The sequence below is a fragment of the Colobus angolensis genome, unplaced genomic scaffold (assembly GCF_000951035.1).
Source record: "Colobus angolensis palliatus isolate OR3802 unplaced genomic scaffold, Cang.pa_1.0 Scaffold203, whole genome shotgun sequence".
Lineage (NCBI taxonomy): Eukaryota > Metazoa > Chordata > Mammalia > Primates > Cercopithecidae > Colobus > Colobus angolensis.
The window spans coordinates 3071554-3096125 of NW_012115189.1; the positions used below are offsets into that span (position 1 = coordinate 3071554).

The window sequence follows — 24572 nt, forward strand, 5'->3', positions numbered from 1 at the left end:
AGGCTGGAGTGCACTGGTGCAGTCTCAGTTCACTGCAACCTCTGCCTCCCGGGTTCAAGCAATTCTCCTGCCTCAGCCTCCCAAGTAGCTGGGATTACAGGCGGCTGCCACCTTGCCCAGCTAATTTTTTGTATTTTTAGTAGAGACAGGGTTTCATCATGTTGTCCAGGCTGGTCTTGAACTCCTGATCCCATGATTCGCCCGCCTCAGCCTCCCAAAGTGCTGGGATTTCAGGCGTGAGCCACTGCGCCTGGCCAAGCACCCTGATTTTTATACTCAGAAGAAACATTCTTCAAAATGATGTCAAAAAAGACAATTTCACACAAATACTAAAAGAATGTGCAACAGCATACCCACGTGGAAGGAAATACTACAGGAAGCTCGTCAGTTAGAAGGAAAACTATCCAAAATGGAACCACAAAAATATATGAAAGAAAGAGCAGTAGAAAGGGTAAATATGTGGGTATATCTAACCAATAATAACTGTATAAAAATGTCATGGCCAGGCATGGTGGCACACACCTGTAGTCACAGCTACTGAGGAGGCTGAGATGAGAGGACAGCTTGAGCCCAGAAGTTCAAAGTACAGTGAGCTACAATCACACCACTGCACTCTAGCCTGGATGACAGAGTGAGATCCTCTCTCTTTAAAAAAAATAAAAATAAAAATAAAAGGTCTCATCATGGGGTTTAAAGATATACATAGAATTAAAATATACAATACCAAAAAAGGAAGAAGGAAGTGGAATAAAAGGTTGTAAAATTATTGGCCAAGCGCAGTGACTCAGCTCACATCTATAATCCTACTACTTTGGGAGGCTAAGGCAGGAAGATTACTTGAGGCCAGGAGTTGAAGACCACCCCTGCCAACATAGCAAGACATTGTCTCTACAAAAAATAATAATAAAATTAGCACAGTATGGTGGCACAGACCTGTAATCCCAGATATTTGGGAGGCTGAGGTGGGAGGATCCCTTGACCCCAGGGATCTAAAGCTACAATGAGCTATGAACGAGCCACTGTACTCCAGCCTGAGTGACAGAGTGAGACCCTGTCTCAAGAAATAAATAAGATTTTTGCATTGTCTAAAAAGTGACAAAAGTACTAATATATACCAGCCTTTAAAAAGTCAAAGATATATAGTGAAATCTTTTTTTTTTTTTTTGAGACGGAGTCTCACTGCAACCTCCATCTCCCAGGTTCACGCCATTCTCCTGCTTCAGCCTCCCGAGTAGCTGGGACTACAGGCACCCGCCACCACGCCTGGCTAACTTTTTTTATTTTTAGTAGGAGGGGGTTTCACCATGTTAGCCAGGATGGTCTTGATCTCCTGACCTCGTGATCCGCCCACCTCGGCCTCCCGAAGTGCTAGGATTACAGGCGTGAGCCACCGCACCTGGCCATGAAATCTTCAGTAACTAATAAAAGAACAGTAAAGGAATGTACGGTCAACAAGCAATGGGTTGGGGTGATAGAAGAATAAAAGCAACCATAAAGAAGGCGAGAAAGGAACATACCATTAGTGGCACAAAAAAACCAGTAAGACAATTTGAATCTAATCTTTACACGAAATGTACATGGACTAAATAATAAGGCAAAAACTGTTGTCTGAATCCAGCAACATGGTGCTTGTAAGAGATTCACTGTAGTAGTCCTAGCAACTCAGGAGGTTGAGGTAGAAGGATCACTGAACCCAGGGAGGTCAAGGCTGGGCTGCCACCAGTGAGCCATAATCTTGCCACCACACTCCTGCCTGGGTAACAGAGTTGAGACCCTGTCTCCAAAAACAAACAAATAAACAAAACCTGTATTTTATGCTATGCTGCTTATTGAAGTTTCCTTAGAATGTGATTGTTATTTTCCTAGGTATGTGACTCAGTAATTTCAGATATCTAAATTCAGGAAATAATAAATCAGACTAAAGGAATAAATTACTTTTGAAATAATTTCTATGTTTCGAAGCAATTTACACATTTCAGTGTCCTTATAGTCTTGAAATTTAAAATGTGTAAATGTAATTAAAACATTGTTTTACAGCTGGGCGCTGTGGCTTATGCCTGTAATCCCAGCACTTTGGGAGGCCAAGGCAGGTGGACCACGAGGTCAGGAGATCGAGACCATCCTGGCTAATATGGTGAAACCCTGTCTCTACTAAAAAAAATACAAAAAATTAGCCGGGCATTGTAGTGGGCACCTGTAGTCCCAGCTACTCGGGAGGCTGAGGCAGGAGAATGGCGTGAACCCGGGAGGCGGAGCTTGCAGTGAGCCGAGATCACACCACTGCACTCCAGCCTGGGCAACAGAGCGAGACTCCGTATCAAAAAAAAAAAAAATTGTTTTACAAACAAAAAAAATTTTTAAGCCAAAAATAACTGATATGGTTTACATAAACTAACAAAGCATTTACTTCCTTGCCTGTGAACCATGCCTACTAAATGAGTCATGGTGTATACCACTCAACCATAATATACCAGGAACCTTAATTAATAATTTCATTAACACAATTACCTCCATAATTTTCCTAACTTTTCCCAACTTTTCCCTTTGGCCTATCTCATATACTTGTGTGTGTACAAGTACAACCAGTACTTTTCCTCTCAACAGTTCCTCTATCGTCCAATAAAAGAAGATAACTCCTCATATTTATGGTTAGCTCTTTTATCTCTAGAAGATTATTAAAGGTTGGCTAGAGAAGTGAGTCTTCTTGATTTAATTTTATGGAAAGCATGAAAGCATCACCCACGGAGGGGGATGCAGAATTCATATGTAAAGTTATTTTAACTGTGTGACAATTTTGTAAAGCATTAGCAAAAATAATCACTAGGTATTTAGTTGAAATCTCATAATTCTTTGTAAAGAAATAGTAAGTTTTCAATCTAATATCTAAAAGTTATTTGGTTTCCCTAAGAAACAAAAGCAGGAGAAATTTACATAACTGCAATTTTTCTCTTTGAAAAAGACTCGTGGCTATTAAAGGTCAAGCACAGTGGCTCATGCCAGTCATGCCAACACTTTGGGAGGCCAAGGTATGAGGATCACTTGAGCGCAGGAGTTCAAACCCAGACTGGGCAACAAAGTGAGACCCTTCTCTACAGAAAATGTAAAAATTAAAAATTAGCCAGTCATGTTGCCACGTGTCTACGGTTCCAGCTACTCAGGAGGGTGAGGTGGGAGGATCACTTGAGCCCAGGAGGTCACGGCTACCACTGCACTCCAGCCTGGGCAACAGAGCAAAACCTTGTCTCCAAAAAAAAAAAAAAAAAAATTTGTTTTTAGAAAGGGCTAGGATGAATCATCTGACAAACCTAGCTAAAGAAACATGGCCAATATTCCATTTTTATAAATATCAATAAGCTTGCAGAAGAAATAAAACCTATTATAATATTTTTAAACATTACCAGTTTTAACCGTTCTTTTCTCCTTTTGCCAAAAGAAGCACTTGACCCAGGTTCTGATTCCTTCTTTCCATCCTCATCCTCATCTTCGTCTTCATCATCCTCAAAACACCAGTCTGGCAATAGAGGTGGGGGTGGTGCTTCCTCTATGTCACCATACCGACGAAAAAGTTCCTTCAAATAATCACCCTTGTAGATTCCTGGTGGTCTGGCTTGGGCAAAAGTAGCAACTGCTGCTTCGATACTATGGGAAACAAACACCATGCAATTTCCTCGCTATCCTCCATTTATGCAGGCTTATCAAAATCTCACTGATTATATTCAAGGCTCCATATAAAGTATAATAGAAGTTTATAAAATGGACAAATCACAATCCTCACCCTCAAGTCATTCAATCTATTAAGGGACAAATTCGTTCTGAAAACGTTTTAACATAAGGTATTCTGAAAATCCTGAAATTCTAAAAGTAAATTGCTGTGAGTATATAGTAGAGGCCTAGATAGGGTCTGTGAAGAATTTAAATAAAGTCTTGAAGGTTGAGGTCTGACTCTGCAGGGAAACACCAGTCAAAAAAACAACAATGTGAGCAAAATGAAAGCATATTGATTTTACAGGAACTTTCAACAGATCCAGGCACTGAGTCTAGATCATCAAAGAGAGGGTAAGCATAGGCTGAATCTGACACAGGAAACTGAGATAACTGTGGAGAGCATCTGAATGGTCAGAGCTAGAAAGTACATGCAGTACAGAACCACCAACAATGCATACTGCAAAATGCAAAAACCATACGTGTACTTCATCTGATTATATTCAAAAAAGGACCTACTATGTGAAAACCTCTGTAAACATAAAAAATGACGCTCCATCAGTCAACAAGAAAATTCAGTTAGTAAAATATTCTCCTAAGAATATTAGGTACTAGCCGGGCGCGGTGGCTCAAGCCTGTAATCCCAGCACTTTGGGAGGCCGAGACAGGTGGATCACGAGGTCAGGAGATCGAGACCATCCTGGCTAACACAGTGAAACCCCGTCTCTATTAAAAAATACAAAAAACTAGCCGGGCGAGGTGGCGGGCGCCTGTAGTCCCAGCTACTCGGGAGGCTGAGGCAGGAGAATGGCGTAAACCCGGGAGGCGGAGCTTGCAGTGAGCTGAGGTCCGGCCACTGCACTCCAGCCTGGGGGACAGAGCGAGACTCCGTCTCAAAAAAAAAAAAAAGAATATTAGGTACTAAAGTCATAATCTCTCAGGATCTAAAAACATGCTTCAAAAATAACAGATGTTCAATAAACACATGCTGGTTGACTTAAATGGAGTAACACTCTCCCAAAAATAATTCCTTTTGTATATCATTATAAACTTTTCCTAGTACTCAACAGCTATAAAAAAGCTATCAGTTGAGTATCCCTAATCCAAAACTCTTAAATCCTAAATGTTCCTAAACCCAAAATCTTTTGAGCATTGATGGGAAGCTCAAAGGAGATGCTTATTGGAGCATTTCTGATTTTGGATATTCAGATTAAGGATGTTCAACTGGTAAATATAATGCTAATATTCCAAAATATGAAAAAAATCCGAAACACATCTACTCACAAGCATTTCAGATAAGGGATACACAACCTGTATTTAAAAGTTAAAAAACAACAATAGTAATTTCCAAAGCTGGATACAAATACAAAATATTAGAAGAATCTGTCTGCGATAATTCTATAAGAGGTGAAAAAAAATCTGAAAAAGTAAATACACAGTTTATGAAATTAATAAGCACTCAAAGTGTTTTGCTGGTTAATACAAAACAGCTGGCTGGATGTGGTGGCTCATGCCTGTAATCCCAACATTTTGGGAGGCCAAGGGTAGAGGATCACTTGAGCCCAGGAATTCAAGACCAGCCTGGGTAACATATGGAGACCTCCTCACTAGACAAAAAAATTTAAAAAAGGAAAAAATTAGCCAGGCATAGGTGGCATACATTTGTGGTCCCAGCTACTTGAGAGGCTGAGGTGGGAGGATTGCTTGACCCCAAGAGGTGAAGGCTACAACGAGCCATGATCACACCACTACACTCCAGCCTGGATGACAGAGGAAACCTTGTCTCAAAAAAACAAAACAAAACATACATACACACACACACACACACACACACCAAGCAATGGTAGTATAAAGATTAACCATATATAAATGAAAAGCAGTTCAAATTACATTAATCATGAGTTCACCAAAAACTTGATAATACAAATTCTGCAACTAAAATATGAATAAAAATTTTAATTACAAATACATCTTCCATTATAACAAGATACAGATACCTCCAATCCATTTTCTCCACCAAAAAGGCACATATGAGGAAACCAGTGCGATTGAAGCCATGAGTACAATGAACACCTAGAAAATAAAGTAGCTTTGGTTAAAATTAATACGTCTCGCGAAGGCCCGCGGCAGGTGTTGATGCGATGTGATTTCTGCCCAGTGCTCTGAATGTCAAAGTGAAGAAATTCAATGAAGCGCGGGTAAACGGCGGGAGTAACTATGACTCTCTTAAGGTAGCCAAATGCCTCGTCATCTAATTAGTGACGCGCATGAATGGATGAACGAGATTCCCACTGTCCCTACCTACTATCCAGCGAAACCACAGCCAAGGGAACGGGCTTGGCGGAATCAGCGGGGAAAGAAGACCCTGTTGAGCTTGACTCTAGTCTGGCACGGTGAAGAGACATGAGAGGTGTAGAATAAAATTAGGAAACAATAGGTGCTGGAGAGGATGTGGAGAAATAAGAACACTTTTACACTGTTGGTGGGATTGTAAACTAGTTCAACCATTATGGAAAACACTATGGCGATTCCTCAAGGATCTAGAACTAGATGTACCATATGACCCAGCCATCCCACTACTGGGTATATACCCAAAGGATTATAAATTATTCTACTACAAAGACACATGCACACGTATGTTTATTGCAGCACTATTCACAATAGCAAAGACTTGGAATCAACACAAATGTCCATCTGTGACAGACTGGATTAAGAAAATGTGGCACATATACACCATGGAATACTATGCAGCCATAAAAAAGGATGAGTTTGCGTCCTTTGTAGGGACATGGATGCAGCTGGAAACCATCATTCTTAGCAAACTATCACAAGAAGAGAAAACCAAACACCGCATGTTCTCACTCATAGGTGGGAACTGAACAGTGAGATCACTTGGACTCGGGAAGGGGAACATCACACACTGGGACCTATCGTGGGGAGGGGGGAGGGGGGAGGGATTGCACTGGGGAGTTATACCTGATATAAATGACGAATTGATGGGTGCTGACGAGTTGATGGGTGCAGCACACCAACATGGCACAAGTATACATATGTAACAAACCTGCACGTTATGCACATGTACCCTAGAACTTAAAGTATAATTAAAAAAAAAAATTAATACGTCACTTAAGAGGTCACATTTACTTTAAAACTCCAACCTGCAACCAAAACATTTCAGCTAGTTTATAAAATAATGACATTTTTTAATTTTTTAACTTGAAACACCTCTTATAACTTCATAATTTGTCAGTTTAAATTGCTTAGAATCTAATTTATAGCTAGCTAGAAGTTTAAGTGCAATATATAGGTGTATAGATTTAAAACTGTCTCTACTGTTTAACAAGTTCTACTAAAACTAGAAGTTTCCAAGCATTTTAAATAAGGAGGTATTTTCATCAAACACACAACTCAAAAGGACACATAAAACACATACCCGCAAGACCCTTCTGACCCTCAAGCTTTAAATTTCTCTAGTAGAAAAAAAACGGTCCTCTTCATGATCAATGGCATATATTTGCAAAATAGTCAAACCCTATTTTCTAAAATCCAGAAACTAGACCAGAGCAAATAAACTAATAGAAATATAAATTCATATGGGGCCTGATACTAATTAACTATAATCAACAAAAGTGACTAGCTACAGAAAATAATTAATTGATAGACACAAAGTACAATAAAAATAAAGTTACCTTGAAGCCCCCTAGAAACTAACTGTATTTTCAAGTTAGGTTATAATCTTTGGAAATAAATTTTTAGAAGAAAGAAACCAGCTGAGAAAGGAAATTTATTTTCTTAAACTCTTTTTCAGAACATATTCAAGATCATTTTAACTACTGGTATGGTTCGGTTGTGTGTCCCCACCCAAATCTCACCTCAATTTGTAATCCCCACCATCCCCACGAGGCAGGGATCTGGTGGGAGGTGAGTGAAGCATGGAGGTGGTTTCCCCCATGCTGTTCTTGTGACAGTGAGTTCTCATGAAATCGGATGGTTCTGTAAGTGTTTGACAGTTCCTCCTTCACATGCTCGCTCTCTCTTCTCACCAGGTAAGATGTGCCTGCTTCCCCTTCCATCATGATTGTAAGTTTTCTGAGGCCTCCCCAGGCATGCAGAACTGTGAGACCATTAAATTTCTTTCCTTTATAAATTACCCAGTCTCGAGTAGTATCTTTATACCAGAGTGAGAACAGGTTAATATAACTAGTTTGAAAACAGTAATTAAAACATGACAATATTGCTGACTCTCCTACAGTCCTCAAAATGAAGCTTTTCCTGTTATTTCTATTTAATTAAAGGATATCCTGATATTTAAGCTGTATCTTTTTTTTTTTTTTTAGAGACAGGATCTCACTGTCAACCAGGCTGGAGTTCAGTGACATGATCGCTTTCCACAGCCTTGACCTCCTGGGCTCAAGTGATCCTCCCGCCTCAACCTCCAGAGTGGCTGGAACTATAGGCTCACATCACTGTCCCCAGCTAATTTTTCTTTTATGGTAAAGACAGGGTCTCACTATGTTGCCCAGGCGGCTCTCAAACTCGGGATCAAGCAATCCTCTCACCTCAGCCTCCTAAAGTGCTGGGATTACAGGCGTGAGCCACAATGCCCAGCCTGTATCTTTCTAACATTACCTTCTACAAATTATTCTTCTCTATATATATAGATCATACTGATAGAGTACAACTAAGATCAAATACAGAAATAAACTAGATAGATTTACAGAACTTATAGAAGAAAATATAGAAGTAAATCTTTGCAAGCTTAGAGTAGAAAAGATTTCTTAAACACAAAAAGCATGAAATGAAGAAAAACATTGATAAATCAGACTACTTCAAAATAGTAAGAGTTTGCTCTTTGAAAGACATCGTTAAGGAAAAAAAAGGAGTTCTGGGCAAGATGACCAACTACCTACAGCTGAAAAATGCCTCTTCCATGAAAAGGAACCAAAGTATCAAGTAGGCCACCAAACTCTGAACCACCAAAAACTTGACAATAAAAATCCTGCAACTTTGAACAGATATTTTGAGAGAAAACACTGAAAGCCAATAGAGAGGCAATGCAGACACAGTGTTTGAAGAGGGAGGAAGCGAGGCAGACTGCTTGGAGTAACTAGGCACCAGGACTCCCCCAGTTCCGGTCTGGACCTAAGGGAGGGCTGAGAGAAGGAACCCTGGGGCACCACACTCCCACCGTGGTCCTCTGGGATCCTAGCTACAAGACTGTAGCCATGAGCCCCACAGACCACAGTGCAGCTGCAGCAAAACACCACCACCCATCCTCCAAGGCTCTCCAGCTTGTACTGAGTGGCTGTAGGTCCTGCTATCTGCTGGGCAAAGAGAGTAAGATTGACACTGCCATACGACCGGAGTGTATCTGATCCACATGCCCCTTTGCCTGCCAGCTCTTCCAAGACTGCCTGCCTGGCTGCTCCCACAAGAGGGTGCTGATAGAACAGCCTCCACTTCCCTGCCTGAGTGTTCTGCTGGCAGCCTGGAAGCAATTTATCACTCCCAGCACAGACAGTCCCTGATCCCAAGGGGCCAGAGGACAAATGTGCAGGCCTGGTCCCAACTCCCCAGGACTCAGGCACACTGCCCAGGAGTATTAAGCTGAGATCTGCAGCCTGAGCTTGGGCAGGAAAGGAGCCCTCACTCTCAGAACACAGAGAAGAGCGTGGCCTGGAAACTAGGCATCCCTCTCTTCAGAAGACCAGTCCAGGATAGGTGTGGCCTGACAGCCAGCCAAGGTTTCTTCCCCAGGAAGCCCCATGGCCTGGAACATCTGAAATGGCTCAAAAAACTGGGCACGCAGGCCCGTCCAGTTGTGCCTGCTCCTGGGACAGACATCAGAGAGAGACCAGCCAGGTCGGGGGAGTGCAAGTTGTGAGGGCCACACAGCCATCTACTGGGCTGCAAACCCCAGGCCATGGTCATTATACTGGCTACACACACACAGTGTCACTTCCCTGCCTGAGGATCCACCACCCTTGCTTGACCCACTGCATTATCAGACCACCTGCAGACGTACCCACAACCCACTCTGACTGACAAGCACAGGAGACTGGTAGGTCCCTAAGGAGTTTCAGGTCTCCTAGTGGCCTAACCCTTGGCTTGAATCATACCTAAGGGAGCAGGAAGAGAAGCCCACCAAAGCCCCACACAGAGCAAAGGAAACGTGAGACAGTGCCAGTATTGAGGGGGATACCACCAAGGCTTAAGAACAGACATGGAGAGAAAGTCCTATCTTACCCCCTGCCTCCTCTCTCCAGAGCACTGCTGAGGATACAGTGAAATACAAAGAGGGCGTGCGCAGCTGTGTAAGAGCCTATCTGCCCTAACATTTAAGCACCAACTGCAGCTTGAATTACACCACCAAACAAAAATACACTGCTTTAACATGCAAAGCCTGTGAAACCCTCACAGAAACCTATCTACAACCCAGGAACCCATACAGACCCTTGGTCCTCTGAAAGTACCCAGAAATGAAGCCAACTGACTATACACAATATACACCACTGTCAAACTCTCAAGGGACAAAAGAATATAAAAACAAAACCCCCCATTCAATCAACAGCAAATACAAAAAGAAAAAGAAGCACCAGTTCCCTCAGATGAGAAGAAATCAGTGCAAGAACTCTGGCAATTCAAAAAGTGAGAGTGTTTTGTTATCTCCAAAGGATTGCATATACTCCCTAGCAATGGATCCCAACCAGAAGAAAATCTCTGAAATTACAGACACAAAATTCAGAATATGGATGGCACGGAAGCTCAACAAGACCCAAGAGAAGGTTGAAACCCAATCCAAGGAAGCCAGAAAAACAACCCAAGATTTGAAATAGAACATAGGTATACTAAGGAAGAACCAATCTGAAATTCAATTCACCACAGGAATTTCAAAATACAATTAAAAATCTTAACAACTAGCCTTATAAGAGATGATTAACAACAGACTAAACCAAGCAGAGGAAAGAATCTCAGAGCTTGAAGACCAATCCTTTGAAGCAACTGAGTCAGACAAAAATAAAGAAAAAGAATCTTCAACAAATGAACAAAGCCTCTGAGAAATAATGGGATTATATAAAGTGACCAAACCTACAACCCACTGGTATTCCTGAGAAGAGAGAATAAGCACCATGAAAAAAAATTTGAGGAAATAATCCACAAAAATGTCTCCAAAGTTGCTAGACAGGTCAACATGTTAATATAAGAAATTCAGAAAACCCCTGTGAGGTACTATACATAACGACCATCATCAAGGCACAGTCATCAGACTTTCCAAGGTCAATGTAAAAGTTAAAAACTCTTAAAGGCAACTAGAAAAAGAGTTTACAAAGGGAATCTCATCAGGCTAATAGCAGACTTCTCAGCAGAAATCTTACAAGCCAGAAGAGACTAGGGACCTATATTTAGCATCCTAGGAGAAATTCAAGCCAAGAATTCCATATCCCACCAAATTAAGCTTCATAAGCAAAGGAGAAATAAAATATCTGTGGGACAAGCAATTGCTAAGGGAATTTGTTACCACTAGACTGGCCTTACAAGAGATACTTATGGGAGTTCTAAACATGGAAACAAAAACAGTATCTGCTACCACAAAAATACATGTAAGTACACAGCCCACAGACCCTGTAAAACAATTACACAATCAAGGCTACAAAGCAACCAGCCAACAGCACCATCACTGGAAAAAAATCTCACATATATTAACCTTGAATGTAAGCAGTCTAAACACTCCACTTAAAAGACACAGGGTGGCAAATTGAATTAAAAAAAAAAAGAAGAAGAACCAACTTTCTGCTATCTTCAAGAAACCAACTCATACGCCCAGCTTCAAAGTAAAGGAATGGAGAAAGATCTGTCATGCAAATGAAAAACAAAAAAGAGCAGGGGTTGCTAGTCTTGTTTCAGATAAATAAACCAACAGCAATAAAAAAGGACAAAGATCATTATATAATAAAAAGTTCAATTCAACAAGAAGACTTATGTATCCTAAATGTATATACACCCAGTATTGTAGCATGCAGATTCATAAAACAAGAACTTCCAGATGGGTAATAAAGCAAGTCTCAATAAATTTTTTTAAAAAAATCTAAATCATGCCAAGTATGTGCTTGAACCACAGTGAAATAAAAATTGAAATTAATACCAAGATAAACTCTCAAAACCACACAATTACATGGAAACGAAACAACTTCCTCCTGAATGACTTTTGGGCAAACAACGAAATTAAGAAAGAAAACAAAAAATTATTTGAAAACAAATGAAAGCGGAGGTAAAACATACCAAAATCTCTGATATGCAGCAAAATTAGTGCTAAGAGGAAAATTCACAGCACTAAATGCCTACATCAAGAAGATAGAAATGGCTGGAGGCAGTGGCTCATGTCTGTAATTCTTGCCCTCTGGGAGGCCAAGCAGATGGCTTGAGGTCTGGAGTTCGAAACCAGCCTGGGCAACATAGCAAGACCCTCGTCTCTACAAAAAAAATGCAAAAAAAAGAAAGAAAGAAAGTAATAAGCCAGGTATAGTGGCACGTGCCTGTAGTCCCAGCTACTGGGGGAGTGCTGAGGTGGGAGGATTGCTTGAATCCGGGAGGTCAAGGCTGCAGTGAGCCAAGATTGTGCCTCTGAACTCCATCCTGGGTGATAAAGTAAGACCCTATCTCAAAAAATAAAATAAAAAGAAAAAGATAGAAACGCCTGGGCATGGTAGCTCATACTTGTAATCCCAGCATTTTGGGAGGCCAAGGCAGAAGGATCACCTGAGCCCAGGAGTTCAAGACCAGAGTGGGCAATAAAGCAACACCCCATCTCTACAAAAAAAAAAAAAAATTTGGAAATCAGCTAGGCGTGATGGCATGCACTTGTAATCCTAGCTACTCAGGCTCGGGCAGGAAGACTGTTTGAGCCCCGGAGCTTGAGGCTGCTGTGAGCTATGATCATGCTACTGACCTCTAGCCTGGCTGACAGAGTGAGATCCTGTCACCAAAAAGAAAAAGAAAAGAAAAGTAGATCTCAAACTATCTAATATCACATCTAAAGGAATTAGAAAAACAAAAACAAACAAATCCCAAAATTAGCAGGAGAAAAGAAATAACTAAAATCAAAGCAGAGCAAAAAGAAATTGAGACCCAAAAAGCCATACAAAGAAAACTATATAGTGAAATGAAAAGTTGTTTCTTGGAAAGGATAAACAAGATCGACAGGCCATTAGCTGGATTAACAAAGAAAAAAACAGAGAGAAGATCCAAATAAGCAGAATTTAAAATTACAAAAGTGACATTACAACCAACCCCACAGAAATACAAACGATTCTCAGAGACTATTCTGAATACCTCTATGCACACAAACTAGAGAATCTAGAGAAAATGAATAAATTCCTGGAAACACACAACTTCACAACTGAAGAAGGAAGAAACTGAAACCCTGAACAAGCTAATAATGAACTCCGAAATTGAGCCAGTTATAAAAAACCTACCTACCCCAAAAAAAGCCCTGGTCAGGCACAGTGGCTCAAACCTATAATCCCAACACTTTGGGAGGCTGAGGCAGGCAGATCACTGAGGCCAGGAATTCAAGACCAGCCAGGCCAACATAGCGAAACCCCATCTCTACTAAAAATACAAAAATTAGCCAGGCATGGTGGCACACACCTGTAATCCCAGCTAATCAGGAGGCTGAGGCATGAGAATTGTTGGAACACAGGAGACAGAGGTTGCAGCCAGCTAAGATTGCAGCACTGCACTCCAGCCTGGCCAATAGAGTGAAACTGTTTCAAAAAAAAAAAAAACCCCTAGACCAGATGGATTCCCAGCCCAATTCTACCAGACATACAAGGAGCTGGTACCAATCCTGCTGAAACGATCCCCAAAAATTGAAGAGAAGGGACCCCTTCCTAATTCATTCTACAAAACCAGCATATTGTGATACCAAAATCTGGCAAAAACACAACAAAAAAATAATGCTATAGGTCAATATCCCGGATAAACATAGACACAAATATCCTCAAAACAATACTGGCAAACCAAATCCAGCACCACATCAAAAAGTTAATTCACTGCTTCAAGCAAACTTTGTTCCTGGGTTGCAGTGTTGGTTCAACATATGCAAATGAATAAGTATGATTCAACACATAAACAGAATTCAAAACTAAAACCACATGATCATCTCAATAGATGCAAAACAAGCATTTGACAAAATCCAACATTCCTGTATGATAAAAATCCTAAACAAACTACACACTTAAGAACATACCTCAAAATAATAAGAGCCATCTATGCTAAACCCACAGCCAACATAATACTGAACAGATAAAAGCTGGAACCAATCCCCTTAAGAAAACAAACCTGACAAGGATGCCACTTTCACCACTCCTATCCAGCACAGTACTAGAAGTCCTAGCAAGAGCAATCAGGCAAAAGAAAGAAATAAAAAGCATCCAAATAGGAAGATAGGACATCAAATGTTCTCTATTTCAGTAAATTTTCAGAATACAAAATCAACATACAAAAGTCAATAGCATTTCTATAAACCAATGATGTTCAAGCTGAGAGCCAAATGAAGAACACGATTCCATTTACAATAGCCACACACAAAAATAAAATACCTAGGAATATACCCAACCAAGGAGGTGAAAGATCTGTATAAGGAGAACTACAAAACATTGCTGAAAGAAATCACAGACAACACAAATAAAAAAAAATTCCATGTTCATGGATTGAAAGAATCAATATTGTTAAAATGTCCACATTGTCCAAAGCAATCTACAGATCCAACCCCATACCTGTCAAATTACCAACAGCATTTTTCTTTCACAGAAGAAAAAAACTATTATAAAATATGGAACCAAAAAAAGAACCCAAATAGCCACAGCAATCCTAACCAAAAAGGACAAAGATGAAGGCATCACATTACAACCAATCGCAAACTGTACTAATAAGGCTACAGTAACCAAAAAGAGCATGGTACACCTACAAAAATAGACACATAGACAAATGGAATAGAATAGAGAATCCAGAAATAAAGCCACATACCTACAACTAACCAATCTTCAACAAAGTTAACAAAAATAAGCAATGGGAAAAGGGTACCCCATTCAATAAACTGGGCTAGGAAAACTGGCTAACCATATGCAGAAGAATTAAACTGGACCCCTACTTATCGCCGCATGCAAAAAAAAAAAAAAAAAAGCTTAAGATGGGTTAAAGACTTAAATGTAAGACTGCAAACCATAAAAAGCCTGGAAGAAAACCTAGGAAATATCCTTGTGGACAGCAGCCGAGGCAAAGAATTTATGTCTAAGTCCTCAAAAACAGAAATTGACAAGTGGGACATAATTAAGTTAAAGAGCTTCTGCACAGCAAAATAAACTATCAACAGAGTAAACAGACAACCTAAGAATGGGAGAAAATATTCACAGACTGTGTATCTGAAAAAGGACTAATATCCAGAATCTATATAATTCAACAAGCAAAAAGCATATAACCCCATTGTAAAGTGGGAAAAGGACATAGACAGTTATCAAAAGAAGACATACCAGTAGCCAACAAAAATGAAAAAATGCTCACCATCACTTACCATGGACATGCAAATAAAAACCACAGTGAGATACCATCTCACACCAGTCAGAATGACTATTACTAAAAAGTCAAAGAATAACAGATGCTGGAGAGGCTGCAGAGAAAAGGGAATGCTTATACACTGTCGGGGTGAATGTAAGTTAGTTTAGTCACTGTGGAAAGCAATTTGGAGATTTTGCAAAGAACTAAAAACAGAACTACCATTTGACCCACAATTCCATTATTGGAAATATACCCAAAGGAAAATTCTACCAAAAAGATACCTGCACTTCTATGCTTACCACAGCACTATCTACGATAGCAAAGACATGGAATTAACCTAGGTGTCCATCAATGGTGGACTGGGTAAACAAAATGTAGTACATATATACCATGGAATACTATGCAGCCATAAAAAAGAATGAAATCACATCCCTCACAGTAACATGGATGCAGCTGGAGGCCATTATCCCAAGTGAATTAATGCAGAAACAGAAAACCACATATCACATGTTCTCACTTATAAGCTGGAGCTAAACTTTGGGTACACACAGACATAAAGACAGAACAACAGACACTGGAGACTCCAGCAGGAGGAAGACAGGAATAAGGGCAAGGGCTGAAAAACTCCCTATTGGGTACTATGTTCACTACCTGGGTAATAAAACCAACAGATGCCCAAACTGCTGCCTCTCACAATATACCCTTATAACATGTCTGTGCCAGTGAGTCTTTTAGGTTTGGACCTTGACCGAGAGAATATCCAGTCAGTCTCTATTGTCTCTCGTCGCCGGACGGAAGTTCCAGATGATCCAATGGGTGGGGTCTTAACCTGCTCATGTTACCCATTGAATCTAAAATTTAAATTTAAATAAAGAAACCAAAAGGCCAGCCACAGAAAATAATTGCAACACATATATCTGGCAAAGGACTTATATCTGGAATATATAAAGAACTATTTTGTCAGGCAATATTTGCTGATACAAAAAAAAGGTTTTTTTTAAAGAACCATTACAGTTCAATAAGATAACTTAATTTTTTTTTAACCTGGGCAAAAGATCTGAACTTTATAAAATATGTAAGACCACAAAGCACGTAAGTTGCTTACCATCATCAATTGTCAGGAAAATGCAAGTTAAAACCACAATGAGATCCTAGTATACATTCATTCAAATAGCTAAAATTGAAAAGAGTGACCCCCTATCAAGTGTTCCTGAGGATGCAGAGGAACTAGAACCCTCATACTGTGGTTTTACCAGTATCTACATCTATCAAACCTCAGACTCTTCTAGGCTGGTGGCTCACACCTGTGATACCAGCACTTTGGGAAGCCAAGCTGGGTAAATAACTTGAGCCCAGAAGTTCAGGACCAACCTGGGCAACACGGTGAAACCCTGTCTCTAGAAAAAATACAAAAATTCGCCATGCATGGTGGTGTGTGCCTGTAATCCCAGTGCCTGTAGTCCCAGCTACTCAGGAGGCTGAGAGGGGAGGATTGCTTGAGTCCAGGAGGTGGAGGGTGCAGTGAGCCACGATGGCATCACTACAATCCCACTTGGGTGAGAGTGAGACACTGTCTCAAAAATTAAAATAAATCATCAGATTGTACAATGTAAATGAATGCTGTTTTACATAAAATTATACCTCAATATGTTGATTTTTTTAGCTAGATGCTAAAGTGAGATGCTGGTATAAGTCTGCAGTTTGTATTAATAACATAATCCAAATGTTTGTGTTCATCAGTATGGCCTTGTTCTCAGCAATGAACTTTATCAAAAATCCAGATTATATATTTGATACATTTAAAAACATATGCCAAAAAAATCACTTTAATCTCATTTGTTTATTATGGTAGTTCTTTCCAAAAAAAGCTTTTGCTATGTGGAGGCCAAAGCAACTCCATCTTGGATGCTAATCTGCCCATGTTGACTTCTGATTAACCCCAGTTCTGAGAAGGCCTCTAAGATTTCTAGTTTATCTTCTGTTCTTTGTGTAAGAGCATGTCCCAACTATAAATCCTGTCCATGGGTAAAAACAACCTTGATGTGATTGTACTTACTTGTTCTACTTATCCCTTCTCAATCACCTGTTTCCTAAGGTATATAAGCCCTGGCTCTTGGGAGTAATGTTGGGGATCCACCATCTTATCTCACTGCCACCTGAGATGCAGGCTTGGTTTCTTTTTAAGTCCCTATTAAATATCTCTTTCTAAGAAATCGGATTTGTCAGCCTCTTTCTTTGGTTTCTTTGCTTCCTTGGACTTTGGGGATAGGTTTGCATAGGCCTGCCCACCACAAAACATGTTACTCTTAAAAATTTTTTGAAAACTATCAATTGAGCCAAATCACCAATTTCTACATTCCTGGTATAATAAAATAACCATTAATATTTAGAATAAAAACCTTAGTCATTGACCAACCCTCAATAAACAAGGATATTTATACAATGGAACTGCAGACAGTAGGAACAATCTGTGCAAATGTAAATATATTCATCAAAAAAGCACATATGGCAAATTATAAATAAATCAGAATGGCTGGAATATGAGGTGTGGTAAGAAATGCCAAATGCAGTTGGAGAGAATGAAAGGGTCAAAATCCTGAAAAACCTTGTGAAACATACTAAAGAGTATAAAGGCAATGGAGATATAGTGAAGAATTTTAAGCATGGCAATAAAATTACCAGAGTTTAGAAAAACCACTCCTGATTGCAGCTGATTACAGCTGTATTACAGCTCTGACCTGTAATCCCAGCACTTTGGGAGGCTGAGGCTGGTGGATCACTTGAGGCCAGGAGTTCAAAACCAGCCTGGCCAACATGGAGAAACCCCATCTCCACTAAAAATATAAAACTTAACTGAAGTTAATGGCGGTGGCCTGTAATCCCAGCTACTCGGGAGGCTGAGGCAGGAAAATCGCGTGAGCCCAGGAGGCAGAGGCTGCAGTGAGCTGAGATCATGCCACTGCGACAGAGTGAGACATCATCTCAAAAAAAGACTGAGAATGAATCATGATGGGCTTCAAAGAACAAAAACACAGGGTCATGTACGCCAAGTAAGGGAACTTTTCTAAAATATGAGTGTTTAAATGTCACATAATGATTAGAATGGAAAATTGCTATTTGATTAAGAGTGCCAGCCAGGTGCAGTAGCTCACACCTGTAATCCCTGCCACTTTAGGAGGCCGAGGCAGGAATATCACTTGAGGCCAGGAGTTCAAGACCAGCCTGGACAATAGAGTATGACCCTATCTCTACAAAAAATAAAATTTAAAAAATAGCAAGGCATGGTGGCAAGTGCCTGTAGTCCCAGCTACTCAGGAAGTTGAGGTGGGAGGATTGCTTGAGACCAGGAAGTTGAGGATACAGTGAGCTATGATTACACCACTGCACTCTAGCCCGGATGACTGAGTGAGACACAGTCTTAAAAAGCAAACAAACAAAAAACAGTGCTGAGGGAGGACTCCAGACTGCAACAAAGTGGATAGGAATAAATGGATTTAAGTATAGATTCTTTTAAAAAGTCGGCTGAGAAAGGAAGAGGGAATGCAAAACAGAAAGAAGTGTACGGGTTTTTTTTTTTAGCGGGAGGAGATTATTTAACAAGTTTAGGTATGTTTACAGGCTCAGGACAAGAACCTAGTTAAACCACAAAGCTTAACAATAATAGAAACAACATAAGTGAAATGAAGTTTCTGAAGGAAGAAGATAAAAAATAAAGAGATCAGTCTTGAACTGAAAGACATTGCTTAGAAATAAATAGCTATGACCAAGAAAATCTATAAATTCCATTATCTCCATTACTTTGTAAGAAAAAGTGCTTCAAAAAAGCCACACAAAGATGTGCACTGCAAATGCATTTTTGTATTTATGTGTCTTAATCCAACATGTAAATTTCCTTACTATCTTCTATTTCAGACCAATTCAAACAACAAATATTTCAACTTTTGATGTTTCTCACCTAAGCTACTGTTTTTGTATCCAATTTTTACTCTTGCAAGATTAAATATTTTTATGAATAGGAAATGTAAGAATAATTGTCAATTAGCTAATACGCCATGTGAAGATATGTACTTTAGGAAAGTACCGTTTTCAATATTCTTTATATGCAAATACACAGAGTCTTAGTCTAATGGTTCAGTTATACATTAAAACATTTACAGATAGGGTTATAAAGTTACAAAACCATCATAACAAACCTCTATAGAAAAATGTGGGAGATTGCATATTTGATATAAAAAATCCATTAATTAGGTATACTACAAGCTTAGATATGTCTTCAGTATTTTTTTAAAGCAATTTCCAGTTTTCTTCATCATGAGAATGGGTCCATCTAGTGGTAAGTAAGCCTCAGTTTTTAACTAAATATTAGCTCACAATTAACTATTTCAAGACAACTTCTATTCAAATTTTTCTAGGCAAGCTAATATAATGAAATAAATGTATTAGCATTTACAATCAAACTAGGAAAAGAAACTCCCCAACAAATGGACAGAGAGATCAGCTATAGCTATACATGCTAGGGGCAGTTTATAAAGGGCTAGTGACAATGTATCTTTTTAAATAAAGCCTGATCTCAACATATACTATTTTTTGGGTGGGAGTACAGACAGGGTCTCTCTATGTTGCCAAGGCTGGTCTTGAACTCTTGGGCTCAAGAGATCCTTGGTCTTGATCTTCTGGGATTGCAGGCATGAGCCACCACACCTGGCCCACAATTTTATTTCTATCTCACTAGCTAGATAAATTTTTTAATTTTAAATCACCTCTAGGTATTACTTATGATACCTAATACAATGTAAGCGCTATGTGAACAGTTATTATACTATATTTTTTGTTTTGAAAAAAGCAGGTTATTTATATGGTACTGTATGCAGCTATTATATAACAGAACAATATTATGGGATATACATGAAATATATTAAGGGTGTGTGTGCATATATTCATATATTTACATGAATATATGTAACAGTCACACATATATACTCATATACTGAGGTGTATGACTAGAACCTACACAGCTTAAGGTAATACTGAGGCCTTTATCTGAATAATTAAAAACAACTCACAAAAGTGTTTTCTCAGTTGAGAGAAGCCATTATAGGGGTAAACGCTAAATATGCTTAATGAATTCAAAGGAGGGCAGTCAAGCAATTTTAATCTCTGGCATTAGAGGTCATGATTTTAGAAAGATTCATACTCCAGGTTTAGGAAAACAAATTCATCCTTGTTATAAATTGTGCAGTTGTATTCTTAGAAGAACTGATAAGAAAAAAATCTAATTGTTTTGAGTGTTTACAGGTTATAAAATTTATAGAACCTAGTGATATATATATAACTTGTTTTATATTACCAGCAGTGATTCTGTTCATGTGGATTGAAGTGGAAACATTTGCTTTGGGCCTGCCAAATTTTGGAACACAGGATGTATTGCCAGTTATTTCTTATAACATTACTGTAGAGACAATAACAGGAACTGGTCTCAGATCTGATTGCTGATAACACCTTTTTAAATAAAAAGCATTAAAGAATCCAGCTTAAGTAGTCTTAGGATCTGAAAACACTGTCCTGCTTTTATAGTACTTTCATTTATTTTTAGTTTCAGAGAAGGGATTTTTATCAGCCTTGCACAGACTCTCACTGATCAATATTTGTGACCAGTAGTAAACATCTGTGATGTGGTAAAAGTTAGACTCAGGTTTCTTTTCAAAGCTGTCTTGGTTTTAAAAAAAATCCCAGCCTGGGTGACACAGTGACACCTGGTCTTTAAAAAAAAAAGTAATCTTTGAATTAGCTAATATAATTGTTAATTTATCAATTACAGTTGACAATTGATTCAGTTATCAGTTGATAATTGGTGAAGCTGTGGGCTAATGCTGTAGGCTTGGTGGAAATACAAAGTTCTTGAAACACACAGAAGCTTGAAACCTTTCCTAATCCTTAGCAGTAACTACAGCTTCATAGTCCCTTATCTGAAACCCTTAGAACCAGATGTTTTCGATTTTTATCATATTGTTAGCTTCTCTGGGGCAGTACTCTCAAATTATTTTTATTATGGAAATTTGCAGACATATCCAAAGTAGTGAGAATAGAAAAATGAAACCCCATGTATCCATTATCCAGTTTTGGTAACTATCATTTTGCCGATTTTTTTTCATTCTCCACCCTTAATAATATTTTTGGAGTACAATTGGCCTTCCTATATCTGTATTAAAAATATTTGGGAAAAAGCTCAGTAACAGCAACAACAAAAAAAAAAAACAGTAAAAAAAAAATACAAATTTAAAAATACAGTATAGTAACTGTTCACATAGCACTTATACTGTATTAGGTATTGTAAGTAATACCTAGAGGTGATTTAAAGAAAAGGGCAGGATGTTCATAGGTCATATACAAATACTATGCCGTTTTATACAAGGCACTTGAGCATTGAGCATCAGAGGATTTTGGTATCTGAGGGGGATCCTAGAACCAAACCCCCCGAGGAATCTGAGGAACAACTGCATTAATTTTTTTTGCCTTTATTATATTAAAAAGTTTTTTAGAGACCAGGTCTCACTATGTTGTCCAGGTTGGACTTCAACTCCTAGGTTCAAGCAATCTTTCCACCTTAGCTCCCAAGTAGCTGGGACTACAGGCATGTGCCACTGGGCCCAGCTCTTATTTAACTGATACACAATAACCGTACATATTTATGGGGTAGAGTGTGATATTTCAATACATGTCTACAGTGTATAATGATCAAATCAGGATAATTAGTATTTTCATGACATTTAACTGTATTTTAGAGCAAATCACAGATACGTCACTAAAAATGTTTTAGTATACATCTCTAACAAGGACTCTGGGTTTCATATGATTACCATGCAATAATTATACCAAAAGAAGAGTTATAAATTCCTTAATGTCATCTACAGCCTAGTTTCTTTTCAGATTTCCTCGAGTACCTTAAAAAAAAAAATTTTTTTTTTTTTTTTTTGAGACGGAGTCTCACTCTGTCGCCCAGGCTGGAGTGCAATGGCGCGATCTCGGCTCACTGCAAGCTCCACCTCCCAGATTCATGCTATTCTCCTGCCTCAGCCCCCTGAGTATCTGGGACTACAGACACCCGATATCACGTCTGGCTAATTTTTTGTGTTTTTTTAGTAGAGACGGGGTTTCACCGTTAGTCAGGATGGTCTCAATCTCCTGACCTCGGCCTCCCAAAGTGTTGGGATAAAGTTAGTTTTTCAAACCAGGATCCAACAATGTCCACAAATTGCATTTTTTGTTATGTCTCTCAAGTGTCCCTGATTCCCTCTTTTTTTAAATGCCATCAATATGATGGAAAAACCTAGCCATTGTTCTGTGAAATGTTCCACATTCTGGATTTATCTGATTGCATCCTCATGGTATCAATCAGCTTGTTCTCTTATCTCCTGCATGTCTTGTAAATTGATAGTTAAATCCAGAGACATAATTAGATTCACTTTTAAGACTTTAGGTAAGAATATTTTACAGACGGTACTATGTATTTTCTTTCATAACACATCAAGAAGCACATAATGTTTGGTTGTCCCACTTTTAGCAGTACTAAGATGAGTAAGTGGGTTCAAGTGGTGGCTACTCATTTTGTCTTTTACTTAATGATTTTACTGACCATTGATGATTGTTGTGTCCAGGTCATTTGTTTGTTACCAAGGAAGTTGTGATGAAATTCCTTTCACATAACTCTTTATGTCCATCTCTCACTACTTCTGTAAAATAAGTTCGTGGTCTTGATGAGTCAAGAGAAACACTTTTAAGGATCTTGAGAAATACCACCATGTTCTCTCTCCACAGAGTCCTCTGCACAGACTATCAATTAACACTCTAAAATGTATGAATTCACCCATTTTATCCAATCCTTGACACTAACAGACATTATAATTTTTTTTAGCCAAGAAGGAAAAGTTTATTGAGTCAGCCACAGATGAACAGAGAAACAGATGCAGGGAGGTTCTCTGTGCAGCAGGGTATGCAACAAACATTTACTTGACAAAGAGAACAAAACCCAAAGGCTCTGTGTAGAAACAGACACTAACACGAGGCTACTTCTACCCACCTAATGTCATCACTCTTCCTTATGATCCCTTTTCCTCATAAAACATAACATTATGTGTTTAGCAAACACATCGTTGCTAAATCAGCAAGAGCTATTATAGTGCTCCAACTTAATAAGTTGATTTTTTTTAAAAGTTGCCCTGTGGTCAGTTCACAATTAAACTAAATAGTTTTGTTTCAAGATTCCTTTCTCTGGCAACAAGGCATTTCCAACAAACAGGTCATTCTGTCACCAGGAGCTGGTCTCAGTCCATGGCACAGAGCGACCTGCCCCTGGCAGCCCCAGGGAGGGGAAGGGGAAGCCACTGGGAGGGGTACTCAGTTATCCTGGAGGCCCTGAGGAGGGGTGGCCAAGGGCCACCTCAATGCTGGGGGGCTCCACCCAGGATAGTGATGGCTGGCTAGCTTCGCATGAGGAGGTGACAAGAACTTTAGGCTGGGCCCCCAACATGCCATGTGCAAGGGCCTTGTTCAATCCGGAACTGAACTGACACCACTCCCAGGTGGTGCAGGGCAAAGTCCCCCAGGAGCTCTCAGAAATACAATTTTTTTAATCTTTGCCAATTTGATGTGGAGTGCAGCTAACAGCATGTATTTTAATTGGTATCTCATTAGCAAGTGAGAACAATTTTTTCATGTTTCTTGGTTTCTTGTATTTCATATTCTGTAAATTGCTCTTTCATTGTTTTCCATAATTTTCTATTAAGGAATGCCTCTTTCACCTACTGGTATATAAGATATCTTCAAAAATAAGATTATTAGTTTTTTATGTCACATATGCTTCAGATATTTTTCCAAATTTGTCAAAATCTTTTTTCAAGACAGAATTTTTGCTATGGTGCCCAGACCAGCCTCAAACTCCTGGGCTCAAGCAATCCTCCTGCCTCAGCCTCTCAAGTAGCTGGGATTACAGGTACGTGCCACCAAGCCAGACCCCAATTTGTCCAACATCTTTTTGCCTTCCTTCTGTTGTGTCTTTTGTTGTTGTTTTATGTTTTGTTTTTTTATTTGCCCTGATTTTCCTCTCCAATTTTTTTTTTTCAAGAGACAGAGTCTCACTCTATTGCCCAAGCTGGAGTGCAGGTGTGATCATACCTTACTACAACCTCAAACTCCTGGGTTCAAGCAGTCCTCCCACCTCAGCCTCTTAAGGGACTGCAGGAGTACACTGCTGCACTTAGCTAATTTTTTTATTTACAGAGACAGGGTCTCACTTTGTTAGCCAGGATGGTCTCAAA

General features: G+C 39.3%; 1 protein-coding gene across 4 annotated transcripts in view; it reads right to left on the reverse strand.

Annotated features, from left to right (window-relative positions):
- RNGTT (RNA guanylyltransferase and 5'-phosphatase) overlaps positions 1-24572 on the reverse strand; it is a 331246-nt gene that overhangs the window by 273828 nt on the left and 32846 nt on the right. For all 4 annotated transcript variants that reach the window (XM_011941909.1, XM_011941908.1, XM_011941911.1 and 1 more), the window contains 2 exons: positions 5700-5775; positions 3399-3639 (listed from right to left, as the gene is read on the reverse strand). In XM_011941909.1, coding sequence (XP_011797299.1) covers positions 3399-3639; positions 5700-5775 — 317 coding nt within the window. The remainder of the gene's footprint in view (positions 1-3398; positions 3640-5699; positions 5776-24572) is intronic.